Source organism: Nerophis lumbriciformis, linkage group LG14 (genome assembly GCF_033978685.3).
Source record: "Nerophis lumbriciformis linkage group LG14, RoL_Nlum_v2.1, whole genome shotgun sequence".
Taxonomy (NCBI): domain Eukaryota; kingdom Metazoa; phylum Chordata; class Actinopteri; order Syngnathiformes; family Syngnathidae; genus Nerophis; species Nerophis lumbriciformis.
In genome coordinates, this window is record NC_084561.2 from 7106324 (window position 1) to 7133823 (window position 27500).

Consider the following 27500-nt stretch of genomic DNA (forward strand, 5'->3'; position numbering starts at 1 on the left):
CATCATCCCCTCTGATTTCGGGTCAATATTTGCAGTAAAGGCAACACAGGGATTATTTCCAGCTGTAGCAACACTCCCCATTTGCTTCCATCGTTAACGTTAAATGGCGTCATCATGAATTTGCATTATTAGCCACTCACCACACTAGAGGGCTAACCACTGACCTTCCCCTCCGATTTTGGGTCAATATTCACAGTGGAAGTGATATACGGATTATTTCCAGCTGCAGCAACACTCTCCGTTTTGCTTCCATCGTTAAATGTCGCCATCATGAGTTTGCATTATTAGCCATTTTCTACACCAGAGGGCTAACCACTCACCTTCCCGTCTGATTGCAGTTCAACATTCACACTAAAAGTGACATAGTGATTATTTCCAGCTGCAGCCACACTCTCTGTTTTGCTTTCATCATTAAATGACGTCAGTATGAATATGCATTTTGGCCATTTCCCCCGCAAAAGGGCTAACCACTCACCTTCCCCTCCAATTTCAAGCCAACATTCGCAAGAAAAGCAACATAGTGATTGTTTCCAGCTGCAGCAACACCCCCCATTCTGTTTTCATGTTTAAATGATGTTATAATGAATTTACATTATTAACCACTAGAGGGCTAAACACCGACCTTCCCTTCCGATTTTGAGTCAACATTCGCAGTAAATGCGACATAGGGATTATTTCCAGCTGCAACAACACTCTCCGCTTTGCTTTCATCGTTAAATGGCGTCATCATGAATTTGCATTATTAGCCACTTCCCACACCAGAGGGCTAACCACTCACCTTCCCCTTCTGATTTCGGGTCAACATTCACAGCAAAAGCAACATTGGATTTAATGCCAGATGCAGCAACACTCCCCGTTTCATAAACATTATTAAATGATGTCATCGGGAATATTCTTCCCCCAGTAGAGGGCTAACCGCTCACCTTCCCCTCCGATTTCAAGTCAACATTCGCACTTAAAGTGACATAGGAATTATTTACAGCTGCAGCAACACTCTCCGCTTTGCTTTCATTGTTAAATGGTGTCGTCAGGAATTTGTATAATTAGCCACTTTCTCTACTAGAGGGCTAACCGCTCACCTTCCCCTCCGATTTCAAGTCAACATTTGGAGAAAAAGCGACATAGTGATTATTTCCAGCTGCAGCAACACTCCCTGTTTTGCTTTAATCGTTAAATAGTGTCAGCATGAATTTGCATTATTAACCACTCCCTCCACTAGAAAGCTAACCGCTCACCTTCCCCTCTATTTTTGGGTGAACATTCGCAGTAAAAGCGGCAGAGGGATTATTTCCAGCTGCGGCAACACTCCCCGTTTTGCTTTCATCGTTAAATGGTATCGTCATGAATATGCATTCTGGCCAATTTCCCCGCAAAAGGGCTAACCACTCACCTTCCCTCCAATTTCAAGCCAACATTCGCAAGAAAAGCGACATAGTGATTATTTCCAGCTGCAGCAACACTCCAGCTTGGCTTTCATCGTTAAAAGGCATCATCATGAATTTGCATTATTAGCCACTTCCCTCACTAGAGCGCTAACCACTCACCTTCCCCTTTCATTCGCAGTAAAAGCAACATAGGAATTATTCCAGATGCAGCAACACTCCCCGTTTAGTTTACATTATTAAATTCTGTCATCATGAATATTCTTCCCCCAATAGCGGGGTAACCGCTCACCGCCCCCTCCGATTTTGGGGCAACATTCGCAGTAAAAGTGACATAAGGATTATTTACAGCTGCAGCAACACTCCCCATTTAACTTTCAGCATTAAATGGTGTCGTCATGAATGTGTATTACTAGCCACTTTCTCCACAAGAGGGCTAACCGCTTACCTTCCCCTTCTATATTCGGGTCAACATTCGCATAGGGATTATTTCCAGCTGCAGCAACACTCCCAGTTTCGCCTCCATCGTTAAATGTCGTCGTCGTGAGTTTGCATAATAAGCCACTTTCCCCACGAAAGAACTAACTGCTCACGTTCCCCTCCGATTTCAAGTCAAACTTCGCAGTGAAAGTGACAGAGATTATTTCCAGCTGCAGCAACACTCCCCGTTTTGCGTTCCTCGTTAAATGCCGTCATCATGAATTAGCATTATTAACCACAAGAGCGCTAATTGCTCTTTTACTTGCAGTAAAAACGGCATTTGGATTATTTCCAGCTGCAGCAACACTCCCCCTTTCGCTTTTTTTGCCACCATTCTCTGGCGACGAAGTAAGTGGTAACTAGGGCTCGGCTATAAAAAGTATCTTTGGGCACCGAACGATTCCAACCAATTCTTGGGATGACAATTTGATTTACATGACAATGTTTACATTTAATACATAGTATAGTATAATACACAATATTGTAAATGTACAGTATAGTTTAGTACAATACAAATATTGTATAATTTACAGTATAGTTTAGTACAATACAAAATATGGTATAATATACAGTACAGTGTAGTACAATACAAAAGACTGTATAATATACAGTATAGTGTAGTACAATACAAAAAATGGTATAACATACAGTACAGTGTAGTACAATACATACATTGTACAATATGAAGTATAGTACGGTACAATACAAATAATTGTATAACATACAGTAGTATTGATGTATTATTACTAAGTTTGTATGTTTAATAGTATTCATTATTTTTCAAATGTGTATTTGTTCACATTTTTACATTTATCAAATATTTGTTTTATGTTTTGTGTTTTATTTTATTTTTTTGAGTCTGTCTTTGTTGTGTTCATAGTTTTAAATTTGTGTGCTCTTATTTATTTATGGTATTTTATTTGATTTATTTTAAATCTGTGTCTCCGTTGTCTCCATTATGTTGAATGTATAAATTATTTGTATTATTTTTTCATTATTGTTTTTTTTTTAAATCTGTCTTTGTTGTCTTCATATTTTTAAACGTATCTTCTATTTGTATTATCTTTATTTATTTTTTGGTATTTTATTTTATTTTTTTAAATCCGTGTCTCTGTTGTGTTTGTAATGTTAAATCTATAATTAATTTATATTATTATTATTATTATTGTTGTATTTAGACTTTTTTAACATGTCTTTGTTGTGTTTATATTTTTACTACATTTCTATTTGTATTTTATACATATATATATATATTTTTTTCAATCTGTCTTTGTGTTCCTCCTTTTTAAACTTATCCTCTATTTGTATGCTCTTTATGTATTTTTTGGTATTTAATTTTACTTTTTAAATCCATGTCACTGTTGTGCTTGTAATGTTAGATGATTAATTTATTTGTATTATTGTTATTATTGTATTGTATTTTTAAATCTCTTCCGCATGTTTTAACATTTTTTTAAGTATTTTTTATTGGGTTTTTGTATTTGATTTTTTTAAAATCTGTCTTTGTTGTTTTTCAATGTGTAAATGTTTGTTTTATTTGTATTTATATTTTATTTTTTTGTATTTTATTTTATTCTTTCAAAATATCTTTGTCAATATTTTGTTTAAAATGTTTAAATGTGTCATACTTGTTTTATTTTATATTTTTTTATTTTTTTTTATTTTTTTTCAATCTGTCTTTGTGTTCCTCCTTTTTAAACTTATCCTCTATTTGTATGATCTTTATGTATTTTTTGGTATTTAATTTTACTTTTTAAATCCATGTCACTGTTGTGCTTGTAATGTTAGATGATTAATTTATTTGTATTATTGTTATTATTGTATTGTATTTTTAAATCTCTTCCGCATGTTTTAACATTTTTTTTAGTATTTTTATTGGGTTTTTGTATTTTATTTTTTTTAAATCTGTCTTTGTTGTTTTTCAATGTGTAAATGTTTGTTTTATTTGTATTTATATTTTATTTTTTTGTATTTTATTTTATTCTTTCAAAATATCTTTGCCAATATTTTGTTAAAATTTTTAAATGTGTCATACTTGTTTTTTTTATAGTATTTTTAAATTTGTCTCTGTTGTGTTTATAAATGTTCATTTATTTTAATTTGTATATTTATTTATTAATTTATTGTTTTATGTTTTAAAATATGTCTTTGTTGTGTTAATATTTTTAAATGTATCTTTTTATTTGTATTTTTTTGTAACCTATTTAATTATTTCAAAAAATCTGTGTCAATTCATATTTTTTAATGTATCTAATTTGTTTTTTAAAAGTATTTAAAAAATCTTCGTCTTCGTTGTGTTCGTGTTCTAAAATATGTTTTATTTGTATTTGTTGTATGTTTTTTAAAGTTGTGTGTTTATTGTTTTCCTACAAAGTCCATCCCAGCTATTCAAGGTTACGTTTGAAAAAGAGTGAATCAAATACTTCACTCTTGGTGTCTTTGGTTCGTTTCGGGTTCACACTGAGCTCAAGTGAACCAAACCGCACTACAGTTCACCCCGTCTCTCAAGCGGTCTCGGCCCGCTTGTTTGGCGCACGCCACGGTTTGCGTGACCACAAAGGAATCGACCAAAGCAAGCGTACCGCACCAGAATTCCTTTTGAAGCGAACTTGCCAAGTGAACCAAAGGAGTCCACTTGGACCTTAGCTCACTTGATGTTTTTAAAGGTGACTCAGCTGTCTGGAGTTCATCATGTCAGCCCGAGTGTTGCCCTATTTTTAGTCCCGCTCTGCTGGAGCTCACATGTCACTCTGGGCCACTTCAGGCTTTATAGTCCCACTTTGGTCCACTTCAGACGGGAAGGCAGGGCTGACCATCCATGAATCGTGGCTTCAGCAGCCATTGTTTTTGTTTACAGAATCACTTAGCAATTAGAAAGCACAATTTTAGTAATGTAAGTCATTGTAGAACTATGAATACAAACATTCGTTTGATTGGGAATTTCCTGGAATTTCGGGAAAACCGGGAATTTTTGAAAATATTGATCCTAGCACAATTGTACGCCATTTTTTAAAAACCAAATACGACCTGTATTTGGTTTTTTTAAAATGGCATACAATTTTGAAAATATAATTTTATGTTCATTCATTTGATCGGGAATTTCGGGAAAACCGGGAATTTTTGAAAATATTGATACTAGCACAATTGTCCTAGATGATACGAATGGGTTGGTGTTGGAATTTTTGGAATTGGTTGAAAAATGTTGACGTATTGAGAATGGGTATTTCGGAATTCCTGGACATTTGGGGGGGAAAAAAGCAATTTTTACGGGGAAAAAAATAGCATTTGTTGTTCTGAAGGAGGAATGGTCAAAAACGGTTGAAAAATGTGGACTTTGAAAACTTTTCAGGAAGAGGTGAAAATAAGTCTTTTGAAAAACTGGAGAATTCCTGGAATTGTTTTGAACTTGCAAAATGGTAGTTTGATTGTCCAAGGTGAGTGGAGTGTGTGGAAGTTGGAACGCTTCTGATCGGGTGAGAAATGTGGGGTATGAAGTACATTTTATAATGCCCATTCATTGTCAATGGGGTTAAAATTCCAGGAAAACCGTGAATTTTAGGGAAAAGGAAAACATGTTTTGCGTTTCATATATGGGAAGAGTAGTTGTCCTAGATGATATGGGTTGGTGTTGGAATTTTTGGAATTAGTTGAAAAATGTTGACGTAGTAACAGTTTGAATTGAGAATGGGTATTTCGGAATTCCTGGAATTTTTTTGGGGAAAAAAAACGGGATTTTTTTTACGGTAAAAAAAATAAGAGCATTTGTTGTCCCAAAAAAAGAGGAATGTTCTGAAGGTGGAATGGTCAAAAACGGTCAAAAAATGTGGACTTTGAAAACTCTCCAGGAAGAGGTGAAAATAGGTCTTTGAAAAACTGGAAATTCCTGGAATTGTTTTGAACTTGCGAAATGGTAGTTTGATTGTCCAAGGTGAGTGGAGTGTGTGGATGTTGGAACGCTTCTGATCGGGTGAGAAATGTGGGGTATGCAGTAGATTTTATAATGCCTATTCATTGTCAATGGGGTTAAAATTCCAGGAAAACCGGGAATTTTAGGGAAAAGGAAAACGTGTTTTGAGTCCGATATATGGGAAGAGTAGTGTGGGTGCATGGTTGAAAGGTCGTATTTGGTTTTTTAAAAATGGCGTAAATTTAAAAAAATATAATTCTGTGTTCATTCATTTGATCGGGAATTTCGGGAAAACCGGGAATTTTTGAAAATATTGATACTAGCACAATTGTCCTATATGATACGAATGGGTTGGTGTTGGAATTTTTGGAATTGGTTGAAAAATGTTGACGTATTGAGAATGGGTATTTCAGAATTCCTGGAAATTTTGGGGGAAAAATGCCATCTTTTAGGGGAAAAAAATAGCATTTGTTGTTCAGAAGGTGGAATGGTCAAAAACGGTTGAAAAATGTGGACTTTGAAAACTTTTCAGGAAGAGGTGAAAATAAGTCTTTGAAAAACTGGAAATTCCTGGAATTGTTTTGAACTTGCAAAATGGTAGTTTGATTGTCCAAGGTGAGTGGAGTGTGTGGATGTTGAAACGCTTCTGATCGGGTGAGAAATGTGGGGTATGAAGTAGATTTTATAATGCCTATTCATTGTCAATGGGGTTAAAATTCCTGGAAAACCAGGAACTTTAGGGAAAAAGAAAACATGTTTTGCGTTTCATATATGGGAAGAGTAGTTGTCCTAGATGATATGAATGGGTTGGTGTTGGAATTTTTGGAATTGGTTGAAAAATGTTGACATAGTAACAGTTTGAATTGAGAATGGGTATTTCGGAATTCCTGGAATTTTTGGGGGGGAAAAAAACCGGGATTTTTTTTTACGTAAAAAAAATAAGAGCATTTGTTGTCCCAAATAAAGAGGAATGTTCTGAAGGTGGAATGGTCAAAAACGGTTGAAAAATGTGGACTTTGAAAACTTTTCAGGAAGAGGTGAAATAAGTCTTTGAAAAACTGGGAATTCCTGGAATTGTTTTGAACTTGCAAAATGGTAGTTTGATTGTCCAAGGTGAGTGGAGTGTGTGGATGTTGGAACGCTTCTGATCGGGTGAGAAATGTGGGGTATGAAGTAGATTTTATAATGCCTATTCATTGTCAATGGGGTTAAAATTCCTGGAAAACCGGGAACTTTAGGGAAAAAGAAAACATGTTTTGCGTTTCATATATGGGAAGAGTAGTTGTCCTAGATGATATGAATGGGTTGGTGTTGGAATTTTTGGAATCGGTTGAAAAATGTTGACGTAGTAACAGTTTGACTTGAGAATGGGTATTTCGGAATTCCTGGAATTTTTTTGGGGGAAAAAAAACCGGATTTTTTTTACGTAAAAAAAATAAGAGCATTTGTTGTCCCAAATAAAGAGGAATGTTCTGAAGGTGGAATGGTCAAAAACAGTGGAAAAATATGGACTTTGAAAACTCTCCAGGAAGAGGTGAAAATAAGTCTTTGAAAAACTGGAAATTCCTGGAATTGTTTTGAACTTGCAAAATGGTAGTTTGATTGTCCAAGGTGAGTGGAGTGTGTGGATGTTGGAACGCTTCTGATCGGGTGAGAAATGTGGGGTATGCAGTAGATTTTATAATGCCTATTCATTGTCAATGGGGTTAAAATTCCAGGAAAACCGGGAATTTTAGGGAAAAGGAAAACGTGTTTTGCGTTTGATATATGGGAAGAGTAGTTGTCCTAGATGATATGAATGGGTTGGTGTTGGAATTTTTTGAACCGATTGAAAAATGTTGACGTAGTAACAGTTTGAATTGAAAATGGGTATTTCGGAATTCCTGGAATTTTTTTTGGGGAAAAAAAAACGGGATTTTTTTTACGGAAAAAAAATAAGAGCATTTTAGGGAAAAGGAAAATGTGTTTTGAGTTTGATATATGGGAAGAGTAGTGTGGGTGCATGGTTGAAAGGTTGTATTTGTTTTTTTTTAAATGGCGTAAAAATTTTAAAATATAATTTTGTGTTCATTCATTTGATCGGGAATTTCGGGAAAACCGGGAATTTTTGAAAATATTGATACTAGCACATTTGTCCTAGATGATACGAATGGGTTGGTGTTGGAATTTTTGGAATTGGTTGAAAAATGCTCACGTATTGAGAATGGGTATTTCGGAATTCCTGGAAATTTGGGGGAAAAATGCCATTTTTAAGGGGGGAAAAAATAGCATTTGTTGTTCTAAAGGTGGAATGGTCAAAAACGGTTGAAAAATGTGGACTTTGAAAACTTTTCAGGAAGAGGTGAAATAAGTCTTTGAAAAACTGGGAATTCCTGGAATTGTTTTGAACTTGCAAAATGGTAGTTTGATTGTCCAAGGTGAGTGGAGTGTGTGGATGTTGGAACGCTTCTGATCGGGTGAGAAATGTGGGGTATGCAGTAGATTTTATAATGCCTATTCATTGTCAATGGGGTTAAAATTCCAGGAAAACCGGGAATTTTAGGGAAAAGGAAAACATGTTTAGCGTTCGATATGTGGGAAGAATATTGTGGGTGGATGGTTGAAAGGTCGTATTTGTTTTTTAAAAATGGCGTAAAATTTTGAAAATATAATTTTGTGTTCATTCATTTGATCGGGAAATTCGGGAAAACCGGGAATTTTTGAAAATATTGATACTAGCACAATTGTCCTAGATGATACGAATGGGTTGGTGTTAGAATTTTTGGAATTGGTTGAAAAATGTTGACGTATTGAGAATGGATATTTCGGAATTCCTGGAAATTTGGGGGGAGGGGAAATGCAATTTTCACGGGGGAAAAAATAGCATTTGTTGTTGTGAAGGTGGAATGGTCAAAAACGGTTGAAAATGTGGACTTTGAAAACTTTTCAGGAAGAGGTGAAAATAAGTCTTTGAAAAACTGGAAATTCCTGGTATTGTTTTGAACTTGCAAAATGGTAGTTTGATTGTCCAAGGTGAGTGGCGTGTGTGGATGTTGGAACGCTTCTGATCGGGTGAGAAATGTGGGGTATGCAATAGATTTTATAATGCCTATTCATTGTCAATGAGGTTACAATTCCAGGAAAACCAGGAATTTTAGGGAAAAGGAAAAAATGTTTTGCGTTTGATATATGGGAAGAGTAGTTGTCCTAGATGATATGAATGGGTTGGTGTTGGAATTTTTGGAATCGGTTGAAAAATGTTGACGTAGTAACAGTTTGACTTGAGAATGGGTATTTCGGAATTCCTGGAATTTTTTTGGGGGAAAAAAAACGGGATTTTTTTTACGTAAAAAAAATAAGAGCATTTGTTGTCCCAAATAAAGAGGAATGTTCTGAAGGTGGAATGGTCAAAAACGGTGGAAAAATATGGACTTTGAAAACTCTCCAGGAAGAGGTGAAAATAAGTCTTTGAAAAACTGGAAATTCCTGGAATTGTTTTGAACTTGCGAAATGGTAGTTTGATTGTCCAAGGTGAGTGGAGTGTGTGGATGTTGGAACGCTTCTGATCGGGTGAGAAATGTGGGGTATGCAGTAGATTTTATAATGCCTATTCATTGTCAATGGGGTTAAAATTCCAGGAAAACCGGGAATTTTAGGGAAAAGGAAAACGTGTTTTGAGTTTGATATATGGGAAGAGTAGTGTGGGTGCATGGTTGAAAGGTCGTATTTGGTTTTTAAAAAATGTCGTAAAATTTTGAAAATATAATTTTGTGTTCATTTATTTGATCGGGAAATTCGGGAAAACCGGGAATTTTTGAAAATATTGATACTAGCACAATTGTCCTAGATGATACGAATGGGTTGGTGTTGGGATTTTTGGAATTGGTTGAAAAATGTTGACGTATTGAGAATGGATATTTCGGAATTCCTGGAAATTTGGGGAAAAAAATGCCATTTTTTAGGGGGGGGGAAATTGCATTTGTTGTTCTGAAGGTGGAATGGTCAAAAACGGTTGAAAAATGTGGACTTTGAAAACTTTTCAGGAAGAGGTGAAAATAAGTCTTTGAAAAACTGGAAATTTCTGGAATTGTTTTGAACTTGCGAAATGGTAGTTTGATTGTCCAAGGTGAGTGGAGTGTGTGGATGTTGGAACGGTTCTGATCGGGTGAGAAATGTGGGGTATGCAATAGATTTTATAATGCCTATTCATTGTCAATGGGGTTAAAATTCCAGGAAAACCGGGAATTTTAGGGAAAAGGAAAACATGTTTTGCGTTTCATATATGGGAAGAGTAGTTGTCCTCGATGATATGAATGGGTTGGTGTTGGAATTTTTGGAATCGGTTGAAAAATGTTGACGTAGTAACAGTTTGAATTGAGAATGGGTATTTTGGAATTCCTGGAATTTTTTTTGGGGAAAAAAAACAGATTTTTTTTTACGGAAAAAAAAAAAAAGAGCATTTGTTGTCCCAAATAAAGAGGAATGTTCTGAAGGTGGAATGGTCAAAAACGGTGGAAAAATATGGACTTTGAAAACTCTCCAGGAAGAGGTGAAAATAAGTCTTTGAAAAACTGGAAATTCCTGGAATTGTTTTGAACTTGCAAAATTGTAGTTTGATTGTCCAAGGTGAGTGGAGTGTGTGGATGTTGGAACGCTTCTGATCGGGTGAGAAATGTGGGGTATGATGTAGATTTTATAATGCCTATTCATTGTCAATGGGGTTAAAATTCCAGGAAAACCGGGAATTTTAGGGAAAAGGAAAACGTGTTTTGAGTTCGATATATGGGAAGAGTAGTGTGGGTGCATGGTTGAAAGGTCGTATTTGGTTTTTAAAATGGCGTAAAATTTTTAAAATATAATTTTGTGTTCATTCATTTGATCGGGAATTTCGGGAAAACCGGGAATTTTTGAAAATATTGATACTAGCACAATTGTCCTAGATGATACGAATGGGTTGGTGTTGGAATTTTTGGAATTGGTTGAAAAATGTTGACGTATTGAGAATGGATATTTCGGAATTCCTGGAAATTTGGGGGAAAAAATGCCATCTTTTAGGGGGGAAAAAATAGCATTTGTTGTTCTGAAGGTGGAATGGTCAAAAACGGTTGAAAAATGTGGACTTTGAAAACTTTTCAGGAAGAGGTGAAATAAGTCTTTGAAAAACTGGGAATTCCTGGAATTGTTTTGAACTAACAAAATGGTAATTTGATTGTCCAAAGTGAGTGGCGTGTGTGGATGTTGGAACGCTTCTGATCGGGTGAGAAATGTGGGGTATGCAGTAGATTTTATAATGCCTTTACATTGTCAATGGGGTTAAAATTCCTGGAAAACCGGGAATTTTAGGGAAAAGGAAAACATCTTTTGCGTTTGATATATGGGAAGAGTAGTTGTCCCAGATGATATGAATGGTTGGTGTTGGAATTTTTTGAATCGACTGAAAAATGTTGACGTAGTAACAGTTTGAATTGAAAATGGGTATTTCGGAATTCCTGGAATTTTTTTGGGGAAAAAAACGGGATTTTTTTAACGTAAAAAAAATAAGAGCATTTGTTGTCCCAAATAAAGAGGAATGTTCTGAAGGTGGAATGGTCAAAAACAGTGGAAAAATGTGGACTTTGAAAACTCTCCAGGAAGAGGTGAAAATAAGTCGTTGAAAAACTGGAAATTCCTGGAATTGTTTTGAACTTGCGAAATGGTAGTTTGATTGTCCAAGGTGAGTGGAGTGTGTGGATGTTGGAACGCTTCTGATCGGGTGAGAAATGTGGGAGTTGTGCATGTTTGAAAATTTGCCCATTCATTTTCAATGGGAAAAAATTACCTGGAAAACCGGGAACTCTGGGTGATCTGGGATATTTTTTTAAACATTTTTTGGGAGCTCATGTTTCCCGGTCGAGCCGAACGTTTTGATACTCGAACGGTTCCGATCGGATGAAAACTGTGGGCTGTGGGTTCCGGCAAACCTTTGTGGCAGAAAAATAATAATATATTATTATATGTTTTATAATAATATATTATTATATGTATACAATAATATATTATTATATGTATTTAATAATTATTATACGTATATAATAATATATTATTATATGTATAAAATAACATTATTATTATATGCATATAATAATATATGTATATGATAATAAATTATTATACTGTATGTTTATAATATATATATATATATATATATATATTTTTTTTTTAATAATATATATTATTATCAAGGCGTGTGTATAAAAATATGTTCATTTTTGTCATTTTTGCTTTGAAATTTTGGTCAATAAACTGCATTTTTAAGGATAAAATCCCCACAATGCAGTTTATAGCTGATATGAATATTTTAAAAGACTGGGAGAAAAATATATTATTTGTGTACATTTTGATACCTTTGTTAATGTGATAAACTTATTTTGTCCAAAATTCATAGCAACTTAAAACATTTCCATAACGGTGAAAAACACAATGAAGTGTTTTTTTGTTTTTTTTTACGCTGAAGAAAATAAGTGTTTTTTTTGTTTTTTTGTTTTTTTGACACTGTTTGAAAAAAAACAAAAAAAACTTAGTGAAATGTATTTTGTAGGTTTTTTTTCATTTAAAAACTGAAGTTGTGGGAAGATACTGGCATTTAAAATGTTAATTAACCCGCCCAAATAAAATGTTTGTTTAATTTATATTTCGGGGTTAAGTAGTATTATCCTAATGAATTAAATTAATTTCAATTTTATTTAGTTCAGTTCCATTACATTTGATTGAGTTTAATTTCAAAAAGTGAGATAAAACATTAATATATAATATTTTTAGAGCTGTTAAAATTGTGCCATAAGAAGATTAACCTTTAATCATTGTAAAATAGAAAAAATAATATATTTTTTTAAATGGCATTTTAATTAAATTCATAGCAATCGTAAATAATAAATTACAAATTTTTTGTGATTGACGAAGTTTACAAAAAAAATAAAATATAATATTAGTATTAGAATGTGACTTTGACTAGCATATTTATTTCTTTTTTTGTGCTACTTTTGCTACATTTGTTAAGGTGATAACTTATTTTAGCCAAAATTAGTAACAACTTAAAACATTTCCATGACGGTGAAAAATACAATTAAATGTTGTTTTTTAACGCTGAAGAAAATAGGACCTTGTGTTTGGTGTTTTTTTTAATGTTTTTTTTATTTATTTGACACTTATTGAAATGTATTTTGTAATTGTTTTTTTCATTTAAAAAGTGGAGTAGTGGAAAGATACTGGCATTTAAAATGTTAATTAACCCGCCCACATAAAATGTATGTTTAATTTATATTTCGAGGTTAAGTAGTATTATCCTAATGAATTAAATTAATTTCTATTTTATTTAGTTCAGTTCCATTACATTTGATTTAGTTTGATTTCAAAAAGTGAGATAAAACATTAATATATAATATTTTTACAACTGTTAAAATTGTGCCATAAGAAGATTAACCTTTAATCATTGTAAAATAGATAAAGAATATATATTTTTAAATGGCATTTTAATTAAATTCATAATAATCGTAAATAATAAATTAAATTTTTGTGATTGACGAAGTTTACAAAAAATAAAAATAAAATATTAGTATTATAATGTGACTTTGACTAGTATATTTACCGTATTTATATTTTTTTGTTGCTACTTTTGCTACATTTGTTAATGTGATAACTTATTTTAGCTAAAATTAATAAAAACTTAAAACTTTTCCATAACAGTGAAAAATACAATGAAGTGTTTTTTTTTGTTCTTTTTAACGCTGAAGAAAATAGGACTTTGTGTTTGATATATTTTTTATTCTTTTTAATTTGACACTGTTTGAAAAAATAAAATAAAATACTTATTGAAATGTATTTTGTAACTGTTTTTTTCATTTAAAAACTGAAGTTGTGGAAAGATACTGGCATTTAAAATGTTAATTACCCCGCCCAAATAAAATGTATGTTAAATTTGTATTTCGGGGTTAAGTAGTATTGTCCTCATGAATTAAATGTATTTCAATTTTATTTACATTTGATTGAGTTTAATTTAACAAAGTGGGATAAAACATTAATATATAATATTTTTACAGCTGTTAAAATTGTGACATAAAAACAGAGATATTAGTCATTGTAAAATAAATAAAGAATATACATATTTTTAATGGCATTTTAATTAAATTCATAGCAATCGCAAAAAATAATAAACATTTTTGTGATTGATGAAGTTTACAAAAAAAAAAAAAAAAAATACACTATTAGTATTAGAATGTGACTTTGACTAGTATATTTATTTAATTTTTTTTGCTGCTTTTGCTACATTTGTTAAAGCGATAACTTATTTTAGCCAAAATTAATAAAAACTTAAAACATTTCCATAACAGTGAAAAATACAATGAAGTGTTTGTTTGTTTTTAACGCTGAAGAAAATAGGACTTTGTGTTTGATATATTTTTTATCTTTTTTAATTTTACACTGTTTGAAAAAATAAAATAAAGTACTTATTGAAATGTATTTTGTAACTGTTTTTTCATTTAAAAACTGAAGTTGTGGAAAGATACTGGCATTTAAAATGTTAATTACCCCTCCCAAATAAAATGTATGTTAAATTTGTATTTCGGGGTTAAGTAGTATTGTCCTAATGAATTGAATGTATTTCAATTTTATTTACATTTGATTGAGTTTAATTTAACAAAGTGGGATAAAACCTTAATATATAATATTTTTACAGCTGTTAAAATTGTGACATAAAAACAGAGATATTAGTCATTGTAAAATAAATGAAGAATATACATATTTTTAATGGCATTTTAATTAAATTCATAGCAATCGTAAAAAATAAACATTTTTGTGATTGATGAAGTTTACAAAAAAATAATAATACACTATTAGTATTAGAATGTGACTTTGACTAGTATATTTATTTAATTTTTTTTGCTGCTTTTGCTACATTTGTTAAAGCGATAACTTATTTTAGCCAAAATTAATAACAACTTAAAATATTTCCATATCGGTGAAAAATACAATAAAGTGTATTTTTTTTTTTAATGCTGAAGAAAATAGGACTTTGTGTTTGATATATATATATTTTTTTCTTATTTGACACTGTTTGAAAAAATAAAATAAAGTACTTATTGAAATGTATTTTGTAACTGTTTTTTTTTCATTTAAAAACTGAAGTTGTGGAAAGATACTGGCATTTAAAACGTTAATTACCCCGCCCAAATAAAATGTATGTTACATTTGTATTTCGGGGTTAAGTAGTATTGTCCTAATGAATTGAATGTATTTCAATTTTATTTACATTTGATTGAGTTTAATTTAAAAAAGTGGGATAAAACATTAATATATAATATTTTTACAGCTGTTAAAATTGTGACATAAAATTAGTCATTGTAAAATAAATAAAGAATATACATATTTTTAATGGCATTGTTATCGTAAAAAATAATAAACATTTTTGTGATTGATGAAGTTTACAAAAATAATAAAAAAATACACTATTAGTATTAGAATGTGACTTTGACTAGTATATTTATTTAATTTTTTTTGCTGCTTTTGCTACATTTGTTAAAGCGATAACTTATTTTAGCCAAAATTAATAACAACTTAAAACATTTCCATAACAGTGGAATAATTGTATAAATACAATCAACTATTATTTAAAAAAAAAAAAAAAATCAGGATCATCTTTTTTGGCCAAGTATGTTTGAGTGTGCTCTTTTTGTTCAATGTCAACAATAAACATTAACCATAAGAAATATTTAAATAAGGCTAATAAATGGTGAATAGAGCAAACGGACGATGACGTGAGCATGAGTTAGTACACTCAGCGACAGGGTGGCTTTTTCTACACTTTACTTATTACCTAACGTGTGTGTGTGCGTGTGTGTGTGTGTGTGTGTGTGTGTGTGTGCAGGAATCGGAGGGAGGTTTGTACGTGTGCATGAACACCTTCCTGGGCTTTGGACGAGAACACGTGGAGAGACATTACCGCAAAACGGGCCAGAGCGTTTACATGCACCTCAAGCGGCACGTGAAAGAAGTAAGTATGAACATAAAGAGTGTCATCAATACAATCCATGATTGATATTATTGAGAAGGCTTCTAAAGAAACTGTAAAATCCTCCGTACTGTTGAGAAATTGTACTTTTATTTTGTGCATCTATTTCCTGGAAGTGACACAAAGAAGTGGAAATTGTTAAGATGGTCTCATTTGTCAGGTTATTTTGGGGAATATGGACACAAAGTCCAAAGTTATACAGCAAAAAATATAAAGCCTCAAAATAGTACGATAAAGATTAGTGCTGTCCAAAGATTCAATTGTAAAAATGGGATTAATCGCGCTTTAAAATTGTAATTGATCACAGTACTTAAACTTGGAAAAAAGACCAGAACTGTGTGTATATATATATATATATATATATATATATATATATATATATATATATATATATATATATATATACATACAAACCCCGTTTCCATATGAGTTGGGAAATTGTGTTAGATGTAAATATAAACGGAATACAATGATTTGCAAATCCTTTTCAACCCATATTCAGTTGAATGCACTACAAAGACAACATATTTGATGTTCAAACTCATAAACTTTATTTTTTATTTTTTTGCAAATAATAATTAACTTAGAATTTCATGGCTGCAACACGTGCCAAAGTCGTTGGGAAAGGGCATGTTCACCACTGTGCTACATGGCCTTTCCTTTTAACAACACTCAGTAAACGTTTGGGAACTGAGGAGACACATTTTTGAAGCTTCTCAGGTGGAATTCTTTCCCATTCTTGCTTGATGTACAGCTTAAGTTGTTCAACAGTCCGGGGGTCTCCGTTGTGCTATTTTAGGCTTCATAATGCGCCACACATTTTCAATGGGAGACAGGTCTGGACTACAGGCAGGCCAGTCTAGTACCTGCACTCTTTTTCTATGAAGCCACGTTGATGTAACACGTGGCTTGGCATTGTCTTGCTGAAATAAGCAGGGGCGTCCATGGTAACGTTGCTTGGATGGCAACATTTGTTGCTCCAAAACCTGTATGTACCTTTCAGTATTAATGGTGCCTTCACAGATGTGTAAGTTACCCATGTCTTGGGCACTAATACACCCCCATACCATCACACATGCTGCCTTTTACACTTTGTACCTAGAACAGTCCAGATGGTTCTTTTCCTTTTTGGTCGGGAGGACACAACGTCCACAGTTTTCAAAAACAATCTGAAATGTGGACTCGTCAGACCACAGAACACTTTTCCACTTTGTATCAGTCCATCTTAGATGAGCTCAGGCCCAGCGAAGCCAGCGGATTTTCTGGGTGTTGATAAATGGCTTTGCATAGTAGAGTTTTAACTTGCACTTACAGATGGAGTGACCAACTGTAGTTACTGACAGTTGTTTTCTAAAGTGTTCCTGAGCCCATGTGGTGATATCCTTTACACAATGATGTTGCTTTTTGATGCAGTACCGCCTGAGGGATCCAAGGTCCGTAATATCATGGCTTACGTGCAGTGATTTCTCCAGATTCTCTGAACCCTTTGATGATATTACGGACCGTAGATGGTGAAATCCCTAAATTCCTTGCAATAGCTGGTTGAGAAAGGTTTTTCTTAAACTGTTCAACAATTTGCTCACGCATTTGTTGACAAAGTGGTGACCCTCGCCCCATCCTTGTTTGTGGAATGACTGAGCATTTCATGGAATCTACTTTGATACCCAATCATGGCACCCACCTGTTCCCAATTTGCCTGTTCACCTGTGGGATGTTCCAAATAAGTGTTTGATGAGCATTCCTCAACTTTATCAGTATTTATTGCCACCTTTCCCAACTTCTTTGTCACGTGTTGCTGGCATCAAATTCTAAAGTTAATGATTATTTGCAAAAAAAAAAAAAGTTTATCAGTTTGAACATCAAATATGTTGTCTTTGTAGTGCATTCAACTGAATATGGGTTGAAAATGATTTGCAAATCATTGTATTGCGTTTATATTTACATTTAACACAATTTCCCAACTCATATGGAAACGGGGTTTGTATATATATATATATATATATATATATATATATATATATATATATATATATATTATACTTGCGACGTTCCAATGGGCAGATTGTGGATGCTGGTGGGCTGGATCCGGCCCACAAGCCGTAGTTTGGGGGCCCCAGGCTGTCATACAGGATTTTTTTGTTTAACATGTTTTACTTAAATGTACATGAATTTACAACTTGAATTCCAAAATGTGTATAACTTTGAAGCATAACGCCACGTTAGACCAGGGAAGGAGATGCTGTGTGTCCACAAATATTACTATGTCACATTTTTGCTGCTGTTTTTGTTGACATGGTTGTAAAGTGTGTGGTGTTTTTGTTGACAAGATGTAAAGTGTGTGGTGTTTTTGTTGACAAGATGTAAAGTGTGTGTGGTGTTTTTGTTGACAAGATGTAAAGTGTGTGTGGTGTTTTTGTTGACAAGATGTAAAGTGTGTGTGGTGTTTTTGTTGACAAGATGTAAAGTGTGTGGTGTTTTTGTTGAGGTGTGTGGTGTTTTTGTTGACAAGATGTAAAGTGTGTGGTGTTTTTGTTGAGGTGTGTGGTGTTTTTGTTGACAAGATGTAAAGTGTGTGGTGTTTTTGTTGAGGTGTGTGGTGTTTACAGACAGGCTCTCACTGCTCCCAGATAAAGACTTGCTATTTGCATACAAGCACAAACAGCTGCTCACATTCTGCAGGCTCCTGTGTCTTTTTTCACATCCATACTTTTTAGTCTTCACTGTGTCAGCATTCTCTTCGTCTGTGTGTGTGTGTGCGTGTGTGTGTGTTTGTGCGTGTGTGTGTGCCAGCACACAAACAAGACGTGGACTGAAACATCTTACTTTTTGATATTTATTAAGATTGTCCAAGTTGAGTCATTTATCCATGTGATTAGTCAGACAAAGCAAACATAAATGTAAAACAAAAAATGTGACATAGTAATATTTGTGGACACACAGCATCTCCTTCCCTGGTCTAACGTGGTGTTATGCTTCAAAGTTATACACATTTTGGAATTCAAGTTGTCAGTAAATAGATGTGCATTTAGGTTAAAACAGGTTAAAACATTTTTTCCTGTATGACAGCCTGGGGCCCCAAACTACGCCTTGTGGGCCCACCAACGTCCACAATCTGCCCTTGGGAATTTATATATATATATATATATATATATATATATATATATATATGAAATTAATTTTTAGCCATATTGAGTGACAGCTATTAGCATGTAGCTACATGAGCTGAAGTGACCAGAGTCGCCCCCTAGTGTGTCGGAGGAACACATGAGAGCTCGTTTATGTCCACTGAACTATTTCATGCATGTTGACTATTTACATTTGATAGGATGCTTTTCTTCACTTCCTGTGACACTTCTCACCTCACATGACCTGACTGACTGACTGCCTGCTAAGTCAGGGACTTTCCCTTCTCCTCCCAACCTCACAAAACATCTACTTGTCACACCTGTCCACACCTGCATCTACTTACCACACCTGCATCTACTTACCACACCTGCATCTACTTGCCACACCTGTCCACACCTGCATCTACTTGCCACACCTGTCCACACCTGCATCTACTTACCACACCTGCATCTACTTGCCACACCGGTCCACACCTGCATCTACTTACCACACCTGCATCTACTTACCACACCTGCATCTACTTACCACACCTGCATCTACTTGCCACACCTGTCCACACCTGCATCTACTTACCACACCTGCATCTACTTACCACACCTGCATCTACTTGCCACACCTGTCCACACCTGCATCTACTTACCACACCTGCATCTACTTACCACACCTGCATCTACTTGCCACACCTGTCCACACCTGCATCTACTTGCCACACCTGTCCACACCTGCATCTACTTACCACACCTGCATCTACTTGCCACACCTGTCCACACCTGCATCTACTTACCACACCTGCATCTACTTACCACACCTGTCCACACCTGCATCTACTTGCCACACCTGTCCACACCTGCATCTACTTACCACACCTGTGTCTCACCTGCATCTACTTGCCACACCTGTGTCTCACCCTTCTTTGCTTCCTCTCTGCCGCAGAAAGCCAGCGGGGCCGCAGGGGGCGCCATCCCCCGCCGACGCAACGGGAAAGTCTTTCTGGGTGAGTCGTTTTGGGTGACTTGTTGTGGGTGACTTCTTGTAAAATTGTTGTGGGTGATTTGTTGTGGGTGACTTCTTGTAAAATTGTTATGGGTGACTTGTTGTGGAATTGTTGTGGCTGACTTGTTGTAAAATTGTTGTGGGTGAGTCTTTCTGGGTGGGTCGTTGTGGGTGACTTGTTGTGGGTGACTTGTTGTAAAATTGTTGTGGGTGACTTGTTGTAAAATTGTTGTGGGTGACTTCTTGTAAAATTGTTGTGGGTGAGTCTTTCTGGGTGAGTCGTTGTGGGTGACTTGTTGTGGGTGACTTGTTGTAAAATTGTTGTGGGTGACTTCTTGTAAAATTGTTGTGGGTGATTTGTTGTGGGTGACTTCTTGTAAAATTGTTGTGGGTGACTTGTTGTGGAATTGTTGTGGGTGACTTGTTGTGGAATTGTTGTGGCTGACTTCTTGTAAAATTGTTGTGGGTGAGTCTTTCTGGGTGAGTCGTCGTGGGTGACTTGTTGTAAAATTGTTGTGGGTGACTTGTTGTAAAATTGTTGTGGGTGACTTGTTGTAAAATTGTTGTGGGTGAGTCTTTCTGGGTGAGTCGTTGTGGGTGACTTGTTGTGGGTGACTTGTAAAATTGTTGTGGGTGACTTGTTGTAAAATTGTTGTGGGTGATTTGTTGTGGCTGACTTCTTGTAAAATTGTTGTGGGTGAGTCTTTCTGGGTGACTTGTTGTGGGTGACTTGTTGTAAAATTGTTGTGGGTGAGTCTTTCTGGGTGACTTGTTGTGGGTGAGTCTTTCTGGGTGAGTTGTTGTAAAATTGTTGTGGGGGACTTGTTGTAAAATTGTTGTGAGTGGCTTGTTGTGGGTGAGTCTTTCTGGGTGAGTTGTTGTGGGTGAGTTGTGTGTGTGTGTGAGTCTTTCTGGGTGAGTTGTTGTGGGTGAGTCTTTCTGGGTGAGTTGTTGTGGGTGAGTCTTTCTCAGTGAGTTGTTGTGGGTGAGTCTTTCTGGGTGAGTTGTAGTGGGTGAGTCTTTCTGGGTGAGTCTTTCAGGGTGAGTCTTTCTGGGTGAGATGTTGTGGGTGACTTGTTGTGGGTGAGTCTTTCTGGGTGAGTTGTTGGGAGTGAGTTGTTGTGGGTGACTTGCTGTGGGTGAGTCTTTCTGGGTGAGTCTTTCTGGGTGACTTGTTGTGGGTGACTTGTTGTGGGTGAGTCTTTCTGGGTGAGTTGTTGTAAAATTGTTGTGGGGGACTTGTTGTAAAATTGTTGTGGGTGGCTTGTCGTGGGTGAGTCTTTCTGGGTGACTTAATGTGGGTGACTTGTTGTGGGTGAGTCTTTCTGGGTGAGTTGTGTGTGTGAGTCTTTCTGGGTGAGTTGTTGTGGGTGAGTCTTTCTGGGTGAGTTGTTGTGGGTGAGTGTTTCTCGGTGAGTTGTTGTGGGTGACTTGTTGTGGGTGAGTCTTTCTGGGTGAGTTATTGTGGGTGAGTTGTTGTGGGTGAGTCTTTCTGGGTGAGTTGTTGTGGGTGAGTTGTTGTGGGTGAGTTGTTGTCGGTGAGTTGTTGTGGGTGAGTTTTTGTGGGTGAGTTGTTGTGGGTGACTTGCTGTGGGTGAGTCTTTCTGGGTGAGTTGTTGTGGGTGAGTCTTTCTGGGTGAGTTGTTGTAAAATTGTTGTGGGGGACTTGTTGTAAAATTGTTGTGGGTGGCTTGTCGTGGGTGAGTCTTTCTGGGTGACTTAATGTGGGTGACTTGTTGTGGGTGAGTCTTTCTGGGTGAGTTGTGTGTGTGAGTCTTTCTGGGTGAGTTGTTGTGGGTGAGTCTTTCTGGGTGAGTTGTTGTGGGTGAGTCTTTCTGGGTGAGTTGTTGTGGGTGAGTGTTTCTCGGTGAGTTGTTGTGGGTGACTTGTTGTGGGTGAGTCTTTCTGGGTGAGTTATTGTGGGTGAGTTGTTGTGGGTGAGTCTTTCTGGGTGAGTTGTTGTGGGTGAGTTGTTGTGGGTGAGTTGTTGTCGGTGAGTTGTTGTGGGTGAGTTTTTGTGGGTGAGTTGTTGTGGGTGACTTGCTGTGGGTGAGTCTTTCTGGGTGAGTTGTTGTGGGTGAGTCTTTCTGGGTGAGATGTTGTGGGTAACTTGTTGTGGGTGAGTCTTTCTGGTTGAGTTGTTGTGGGTGAGTCTTTCTGGATGAGTTGTTGTGGGTGAGTCTTTCTGGGTGACTTGTTGTGGGTGACTTGTAAAATTGTTGTGGGTGACTTGTTGTAAAATTGTTGTGGGTGACTTCTTGTAAAATTGTTGTGGGTGATTTGTTGTGGCTGACTTCTTGTAAAATTGTTGTGGGTGAGTCTTTCTGGGTGACTTGTTGTGGGTGACTTGTTGTAAAATTGTTGTGGGTGAGTCTTTCTGGGTGACTTGTTGTGGGTGACTTGTTGTGGGTGAGTCTTTCTGGGTGAGTTGTTGTAAAATTGTTGTGGGGGACTTGTTGTAAAATTGTTGTGAGTGACTTGTTGTGGGTGAGTCTTTCTGGGTGAGTTGTTGTACAATTGTTGTGGGGGACTTGTTGTAAAATTGTTGTGAGTGGCTTGTTGTGGGTGAGTCTTTCTGGGTGAGTTGTTGTGGGTGAGTTGTGTGTGTGTGTGAGTCTTTCTGGGTGAGTTGTTGTGGGTGAGTCTTTCTCAGTGAGTTGTTGTGGGTGAGTCTTTCTGGGTGAGTTGTAGTGGGTGAGTCTTTCTGGGTGAGTCTTTCAGGGTGAGTCTTTCTGGGTGAGATGTTGTGGGTGACTTGTTGTGGGTGAGTCTTTCTGGGTGTGTTGTTGGGGGTGAGTTGTTGTGGGTGACTTGCTGTGGGTGAGTCTTTCTGGGTGAGTCTTTCTGGGTGAGTCTTTCTGGGTGACTTGTTGTGGGTGACTTGTTGTGGGTGAGTCTTTCTGGGTGAGTTGTTGTAAAATTGTTGTGGGGGACTTGTTGTAAAATTGTTGTGGGTGGCTTGTCGTGGGTGAGTCTTTCTGGGTGACTTAATGTGGGTGACTTGTTGTGGGTGAGTCTTTCTGGGTGAGTTGTGTGTGTGAGTCTTTCTGGGTGAGTTGTTGTGGGTGAGTCTTTCTGGGTGAGTTGTTGTGGGTGAGTGTTTCTCGGTGAGTTGTTGTGGGTGACTTGTTGTGGGTGAGTCTTTCTGGGTGAGTTATTGTGGGTGAGTTGTTGTGGGTGAGTCTTTCTGGGTGAGTTGTTGTGGGTGAGTCTTTCTGGGTGAGTTGTTGTGGGTGAGTTGTGTGTGTGTGTGAGTCTTTCTGGGTGAGTTGTTGTGGGTGAGTCTTTCTCAGTGAGTTGTTGTGGGTGAGTCTTTCAGGGTGAGATGTTGTGGGTGACTTGTTGTGGGTGAGTCTTTCTGGGTGTGTTGTTGGGGGTGAGTTGTTGTGGGTGACTTGCTGTGGGTGAGTCTTTCTGGGTGAGTCTTTCTGGGTGACTTGTTGTGGGTGACTTGTTGTGGGTGAGTCTTTCTGGGTGAGTTGTTGTAAAATTGTTGTGGGGGACTTGTTGTAAAATTGTTGTGGGTGGCTTGTCGTGGGTGAGTCTTTCTGGGTGACTTAATGTGGGTGACTTGTTGTGGGTGAGTCTTTCTGGGTGAGTTGTGTGTGTGAGTCTTTCTGGGTGAGTTGTTGTGGGTGAGTCTTTCTGGGTGAGTTGTTGTGGGTGAGTGTTTCTCGGTGAGTTGTTGTGGGTGACTTGTTGTGGGTGAGTCTTTCTGGGTGAGTTATTGTGGGTGAGTTGTTGTGGGTGAGTCTTTCTGGGTGAGTTGTTGTGGGTGAGTCTTTCTGGGTGAGTTGTTGTGGGTGAGTTGTTGTGGGTGAGTTGTTGTCGGTGAGTTGTTGTGGGTGAGTTTTTGTGGGTGAGTTGTTGTGGGTGACTTGCTGTGGGTGAGTCTTTCTGGGTGAGTTGTTGTGGGTGAGTCTTTCTGGGTGAGTCTTTCTGGGTGAGATGTTGTGGGTAACTTGTTGTGGGTGAGTCTTTCTGGGTGAGTTGTTGTGGGTGAGTCTTTCTGGGTGAGTTGTTGTAAAATTGTTGTGGGGGACTTGTTGTAAAATTGTTGTGGGTGGCTTGTCGTGGGTGAGTCTTTCTGGGTGACTTAATGTGGGTGACTTGTTGTGGGTGAGTCTTTCTGGGTGAGTTGTGTGTGTGAGTCTTTCTGGGTGAGTTGTTGTGGGTGAGTCTTTCTGGGTGAGTTGTTGTGGGTGAGTGTTTCTCGGTGAGTTGTTGTGGGTGACTTGTTGTGGGTGAGTCTTTCTGGGTGAGTTATTGTGGGTGAGTTGTTGTGGGTGAGTCTTTCTGGGTGAGTTGTTGTGGGTGAGTCTTTCTGGGTGAGTTGTTGTGGGTGAGTTGTTGTGGGTGAGTTGTTGTCGGTGAGTTGTTGTGGGTGAGTTTTTGTGGGTGAGTTGTTGTGGGTGACTTGCTGTGGGTGAGTCTTTCTGGGTGAGTTGTTGTGGGTGAGTCTTTCTGGGTGAGTCTTTCTGGGTGAGATGTTGTGGGTAACTTGTTGTGGGTGAGTCTTTCTGGGTGAGTTGTTGTGGGTGAGTCTTTCTGGGTGAGTTGTTGTGGGTGAGTCTTTTTGGGTGAGTTGTTGTCGGTGAGTTGTTGTGGGTGAGTCTTTCTGGGTGACTTGTTGTGGGTGACTTGTAAAATTGTTGTGGGTGAGTCGTTGTGGGGGACTTGTTGTAGGGGACTTGTTGTAAAATTGTTGTGGGTGAGTCGTTGTGGGTGAGTCGTTGTGGGGGACTTGTTGTAAAATTGTTGTCGGTGACTTGTTGTGGGTGACTTGTTGTGTTTGAGTTGTTGTGGGTGAGTCTTTCTGGGTGAGTTGTTGTGGGTGAGTCTTTCTGGGTGACTTGTTGTGGGTGAGTTGTAGTGGGTGTGTCTTTCTGGGTGAGTTGTTGTGGGTGAGTCTTTCTGGGTGAGTTGTAGTGGGTGTGTCTTTCTGGGTGAGTTGTAGTGGGTGTGTCTTTCTGGGTGAGTTGTTGTGGGTGAGTCTTTCTGGGTGAGTTGTTGTGGGTGAGTCTTTCTGGGTGAGATGTTGTGGGTGACTTGTTGAGGGTGAGTCTTTCTGGGTGAGTTGTTGTGGGTGACATGTTGTGGGTGAGTCTTTCGCTCCTATCAGTGGAACGCGTTTATGTGGTTTACTAACATTTATGTGGTTTACTAAGGTTTATGTGGTTGACTAAGGTTGATGTGGTTGACTAAAGTTGATGTGGTTGACTAAGGTTAATGTGGTTGATGTGGTTGACTAAGGTTGATGTGGTTGACTAAGGTTGATGTGGTTGACTAAGGTTGATGTGGTTGACTAAGGTTGATGTGGTTGACTAAGGTTGATGTGGTTGACTAAGGTTTATGTGGTTGACTAAGGTTAATGTGGTTGACTAAGGTTTATGTGGTTGACTAAGGTTAATGTGGTTGACTAAGGTTTATGTGGTTGACTAAGGTTTATGTGGTTGATTAAAGTGTATGTAGTTGACTAAGGTTGAGGTAACATGGAATAATAACTGTACTGTCCAGTCGTTCTATCTTCTTTTCTCACATGTCTAGTGAGTCATTGCACTTTGGTGTGTTGATGTAGCCAGGAAGTAGTCTTTGCTATTAAGTTGTATATTTTGTTGATGTTTACAAAGTCAGACAACGGTCTCCTGGACTCAGGACCACTTTGAGGGTAAAACATTGTGATTGAAAGGAGTGGTCGATAGTAAAGGTGCACACAAAAATTGATTCACATCCGATTCATCCTGAATCTTAATCGATTCATAAGTAAAATTAATGAATAAATAATCAATATATATTTTCTTAGCTTTTTTTTGTCTTCCTGCATGTAGTATTTCCATTCTGACAGACAAAATGCATGTACTGCATGCTAAGAGGGAACAAAAATTACATTCACATACAAAACGGAGATTTTTATTCATCCTGATTCTGAATGGATTTATAATAATAAATAATGTATGTAATTATTATTATTTTGTTTTACTAAATGTCTTCCCATTTGGGCAGACAAAATACCAATAATATACTGCATGCTCGGTGTGAACACAAAATTCATTCACATCCGAATCACGATTCTTAATTATTCCAATTCTTAATCGATTCTTTATTAAAATAAATGATAAAATAAATGTATTTTTTCCACTTTTTGTTTTTTTACTAAATGTGTTTCCATTCTGACGGACAGAATACATGTACTGCATGCTCGGTGTGCACAAAATAATAATAATATATATATATATATATATATATATATATATATATATATATATATATATATATATATATATATATATATATATATATATATATATATATGTATATATATGTGTATATGTATGTGTATATATATATATGTATGTATAATTTTTTTTTTTTTTTTTTACTAAATGTATTTCCAATTGGGCAGACAAAATACATGTACTGCATGCTGGGGACGAACAATAAAAATTTGATTCACAGCCGAATCACGATTCTTATTTATTTCAATTCTTAATCGATTCATTATTAAAATAAAAATATACATATTTTTTTCACGTTTTATTTTTTAGGAAATGTATTTCCTATCTGACAGACAAAATACATGTACTGCATGCTCGGGGTGCACAAAAAATTCGATTCACATCCGAATCAAGATTGTTATTCATCTCGATTCATAATCCATCCATCCATCCATTTTCTACCGCTTGTCCCTTTTGGGGTCGCGGGGGGGGGGGCTGGAGCCTATCTCAGCTGCATTCGGGCGGAAGGCGGGGTACACCCTGGACAAGTCGCCACCTCATCACAAATGTATAAATAAATTATTATTTATTTATTATATATATATATATATATATAATTTTTAAAATGTTAATTATGTATGTAATTATATACATATATATATATATATATATATATATAAATATATATATATTTATCATTTTTAAAATGTTAATTATGTATGTAATTATATATATATATATATATATATATAATTACATACATAATTCAAATAATTTTTTTTATCAAAAAATGATATATATATATTAATTAATTGTTTCATTTTATTTATGAATTGATTTAGAATCGGGATGAATAAGAATCCTGATATATATATATCTTTTTAAATATTAAATGTATTTTCAATTTGAAATGCTCGGCGTGCACAAAATAATCGGTTCCCATCCGAATCGGGATTCTTCTTCATCCCAGTTCCTCAATCGATTCATTATTAAAATAAATATATATCTTTATAAATGTTTTTTTTTACTTACTAAATGTATTTCCAATTTGACTGACAAAATACAACACATTTGATTAACATCCGAATTGCGATTCAAAATGGATTCATACTGTAATTTTAAAAAATCGCTTTAAATTATTTTATTTTTATTTTAAATAATTGATTGATTATTATTTTTTTAATTTTAATAATAATTAATAATATATGAAATAATACATTGCGAGAATCGGTTTGAATGGATTCTGAATCAAACAGTCAGACCAGGAATGGGACTGGATCGACTCCTTAGTTGGTCAAACATTCACACTCCTAGTAGAAAGTACTTTTGTTCTCTTATTGTTCTCATATTATTGACTTTGCTTCCATCAAACA

General features: G+C 36.0%; 1 protein-coding gene across 1 annotated transcript in view; it reads left to right on the forward strand.

The window, feature by feature from the left end:
• The window catches only part of usp13 (ubiquitin specific peptidase 13), an 85809-nt gene that overhangs the window by 2080 nt on the left and 56229 nt on the right, over positions 1–27500 (forward strand). The window contains exons 2-3 of the mRNA XM_072914603.1: positions 15650–15775; positions 19853–19913. Coding sequence (XP_072770704.1) covers positions 15650–15775; positions 19853–19913 — 187 coding nt within the window. The remainder of the gene's footprint in view (positions 1–15649; positions 15776–19852; positions 19914–27500) is intronic.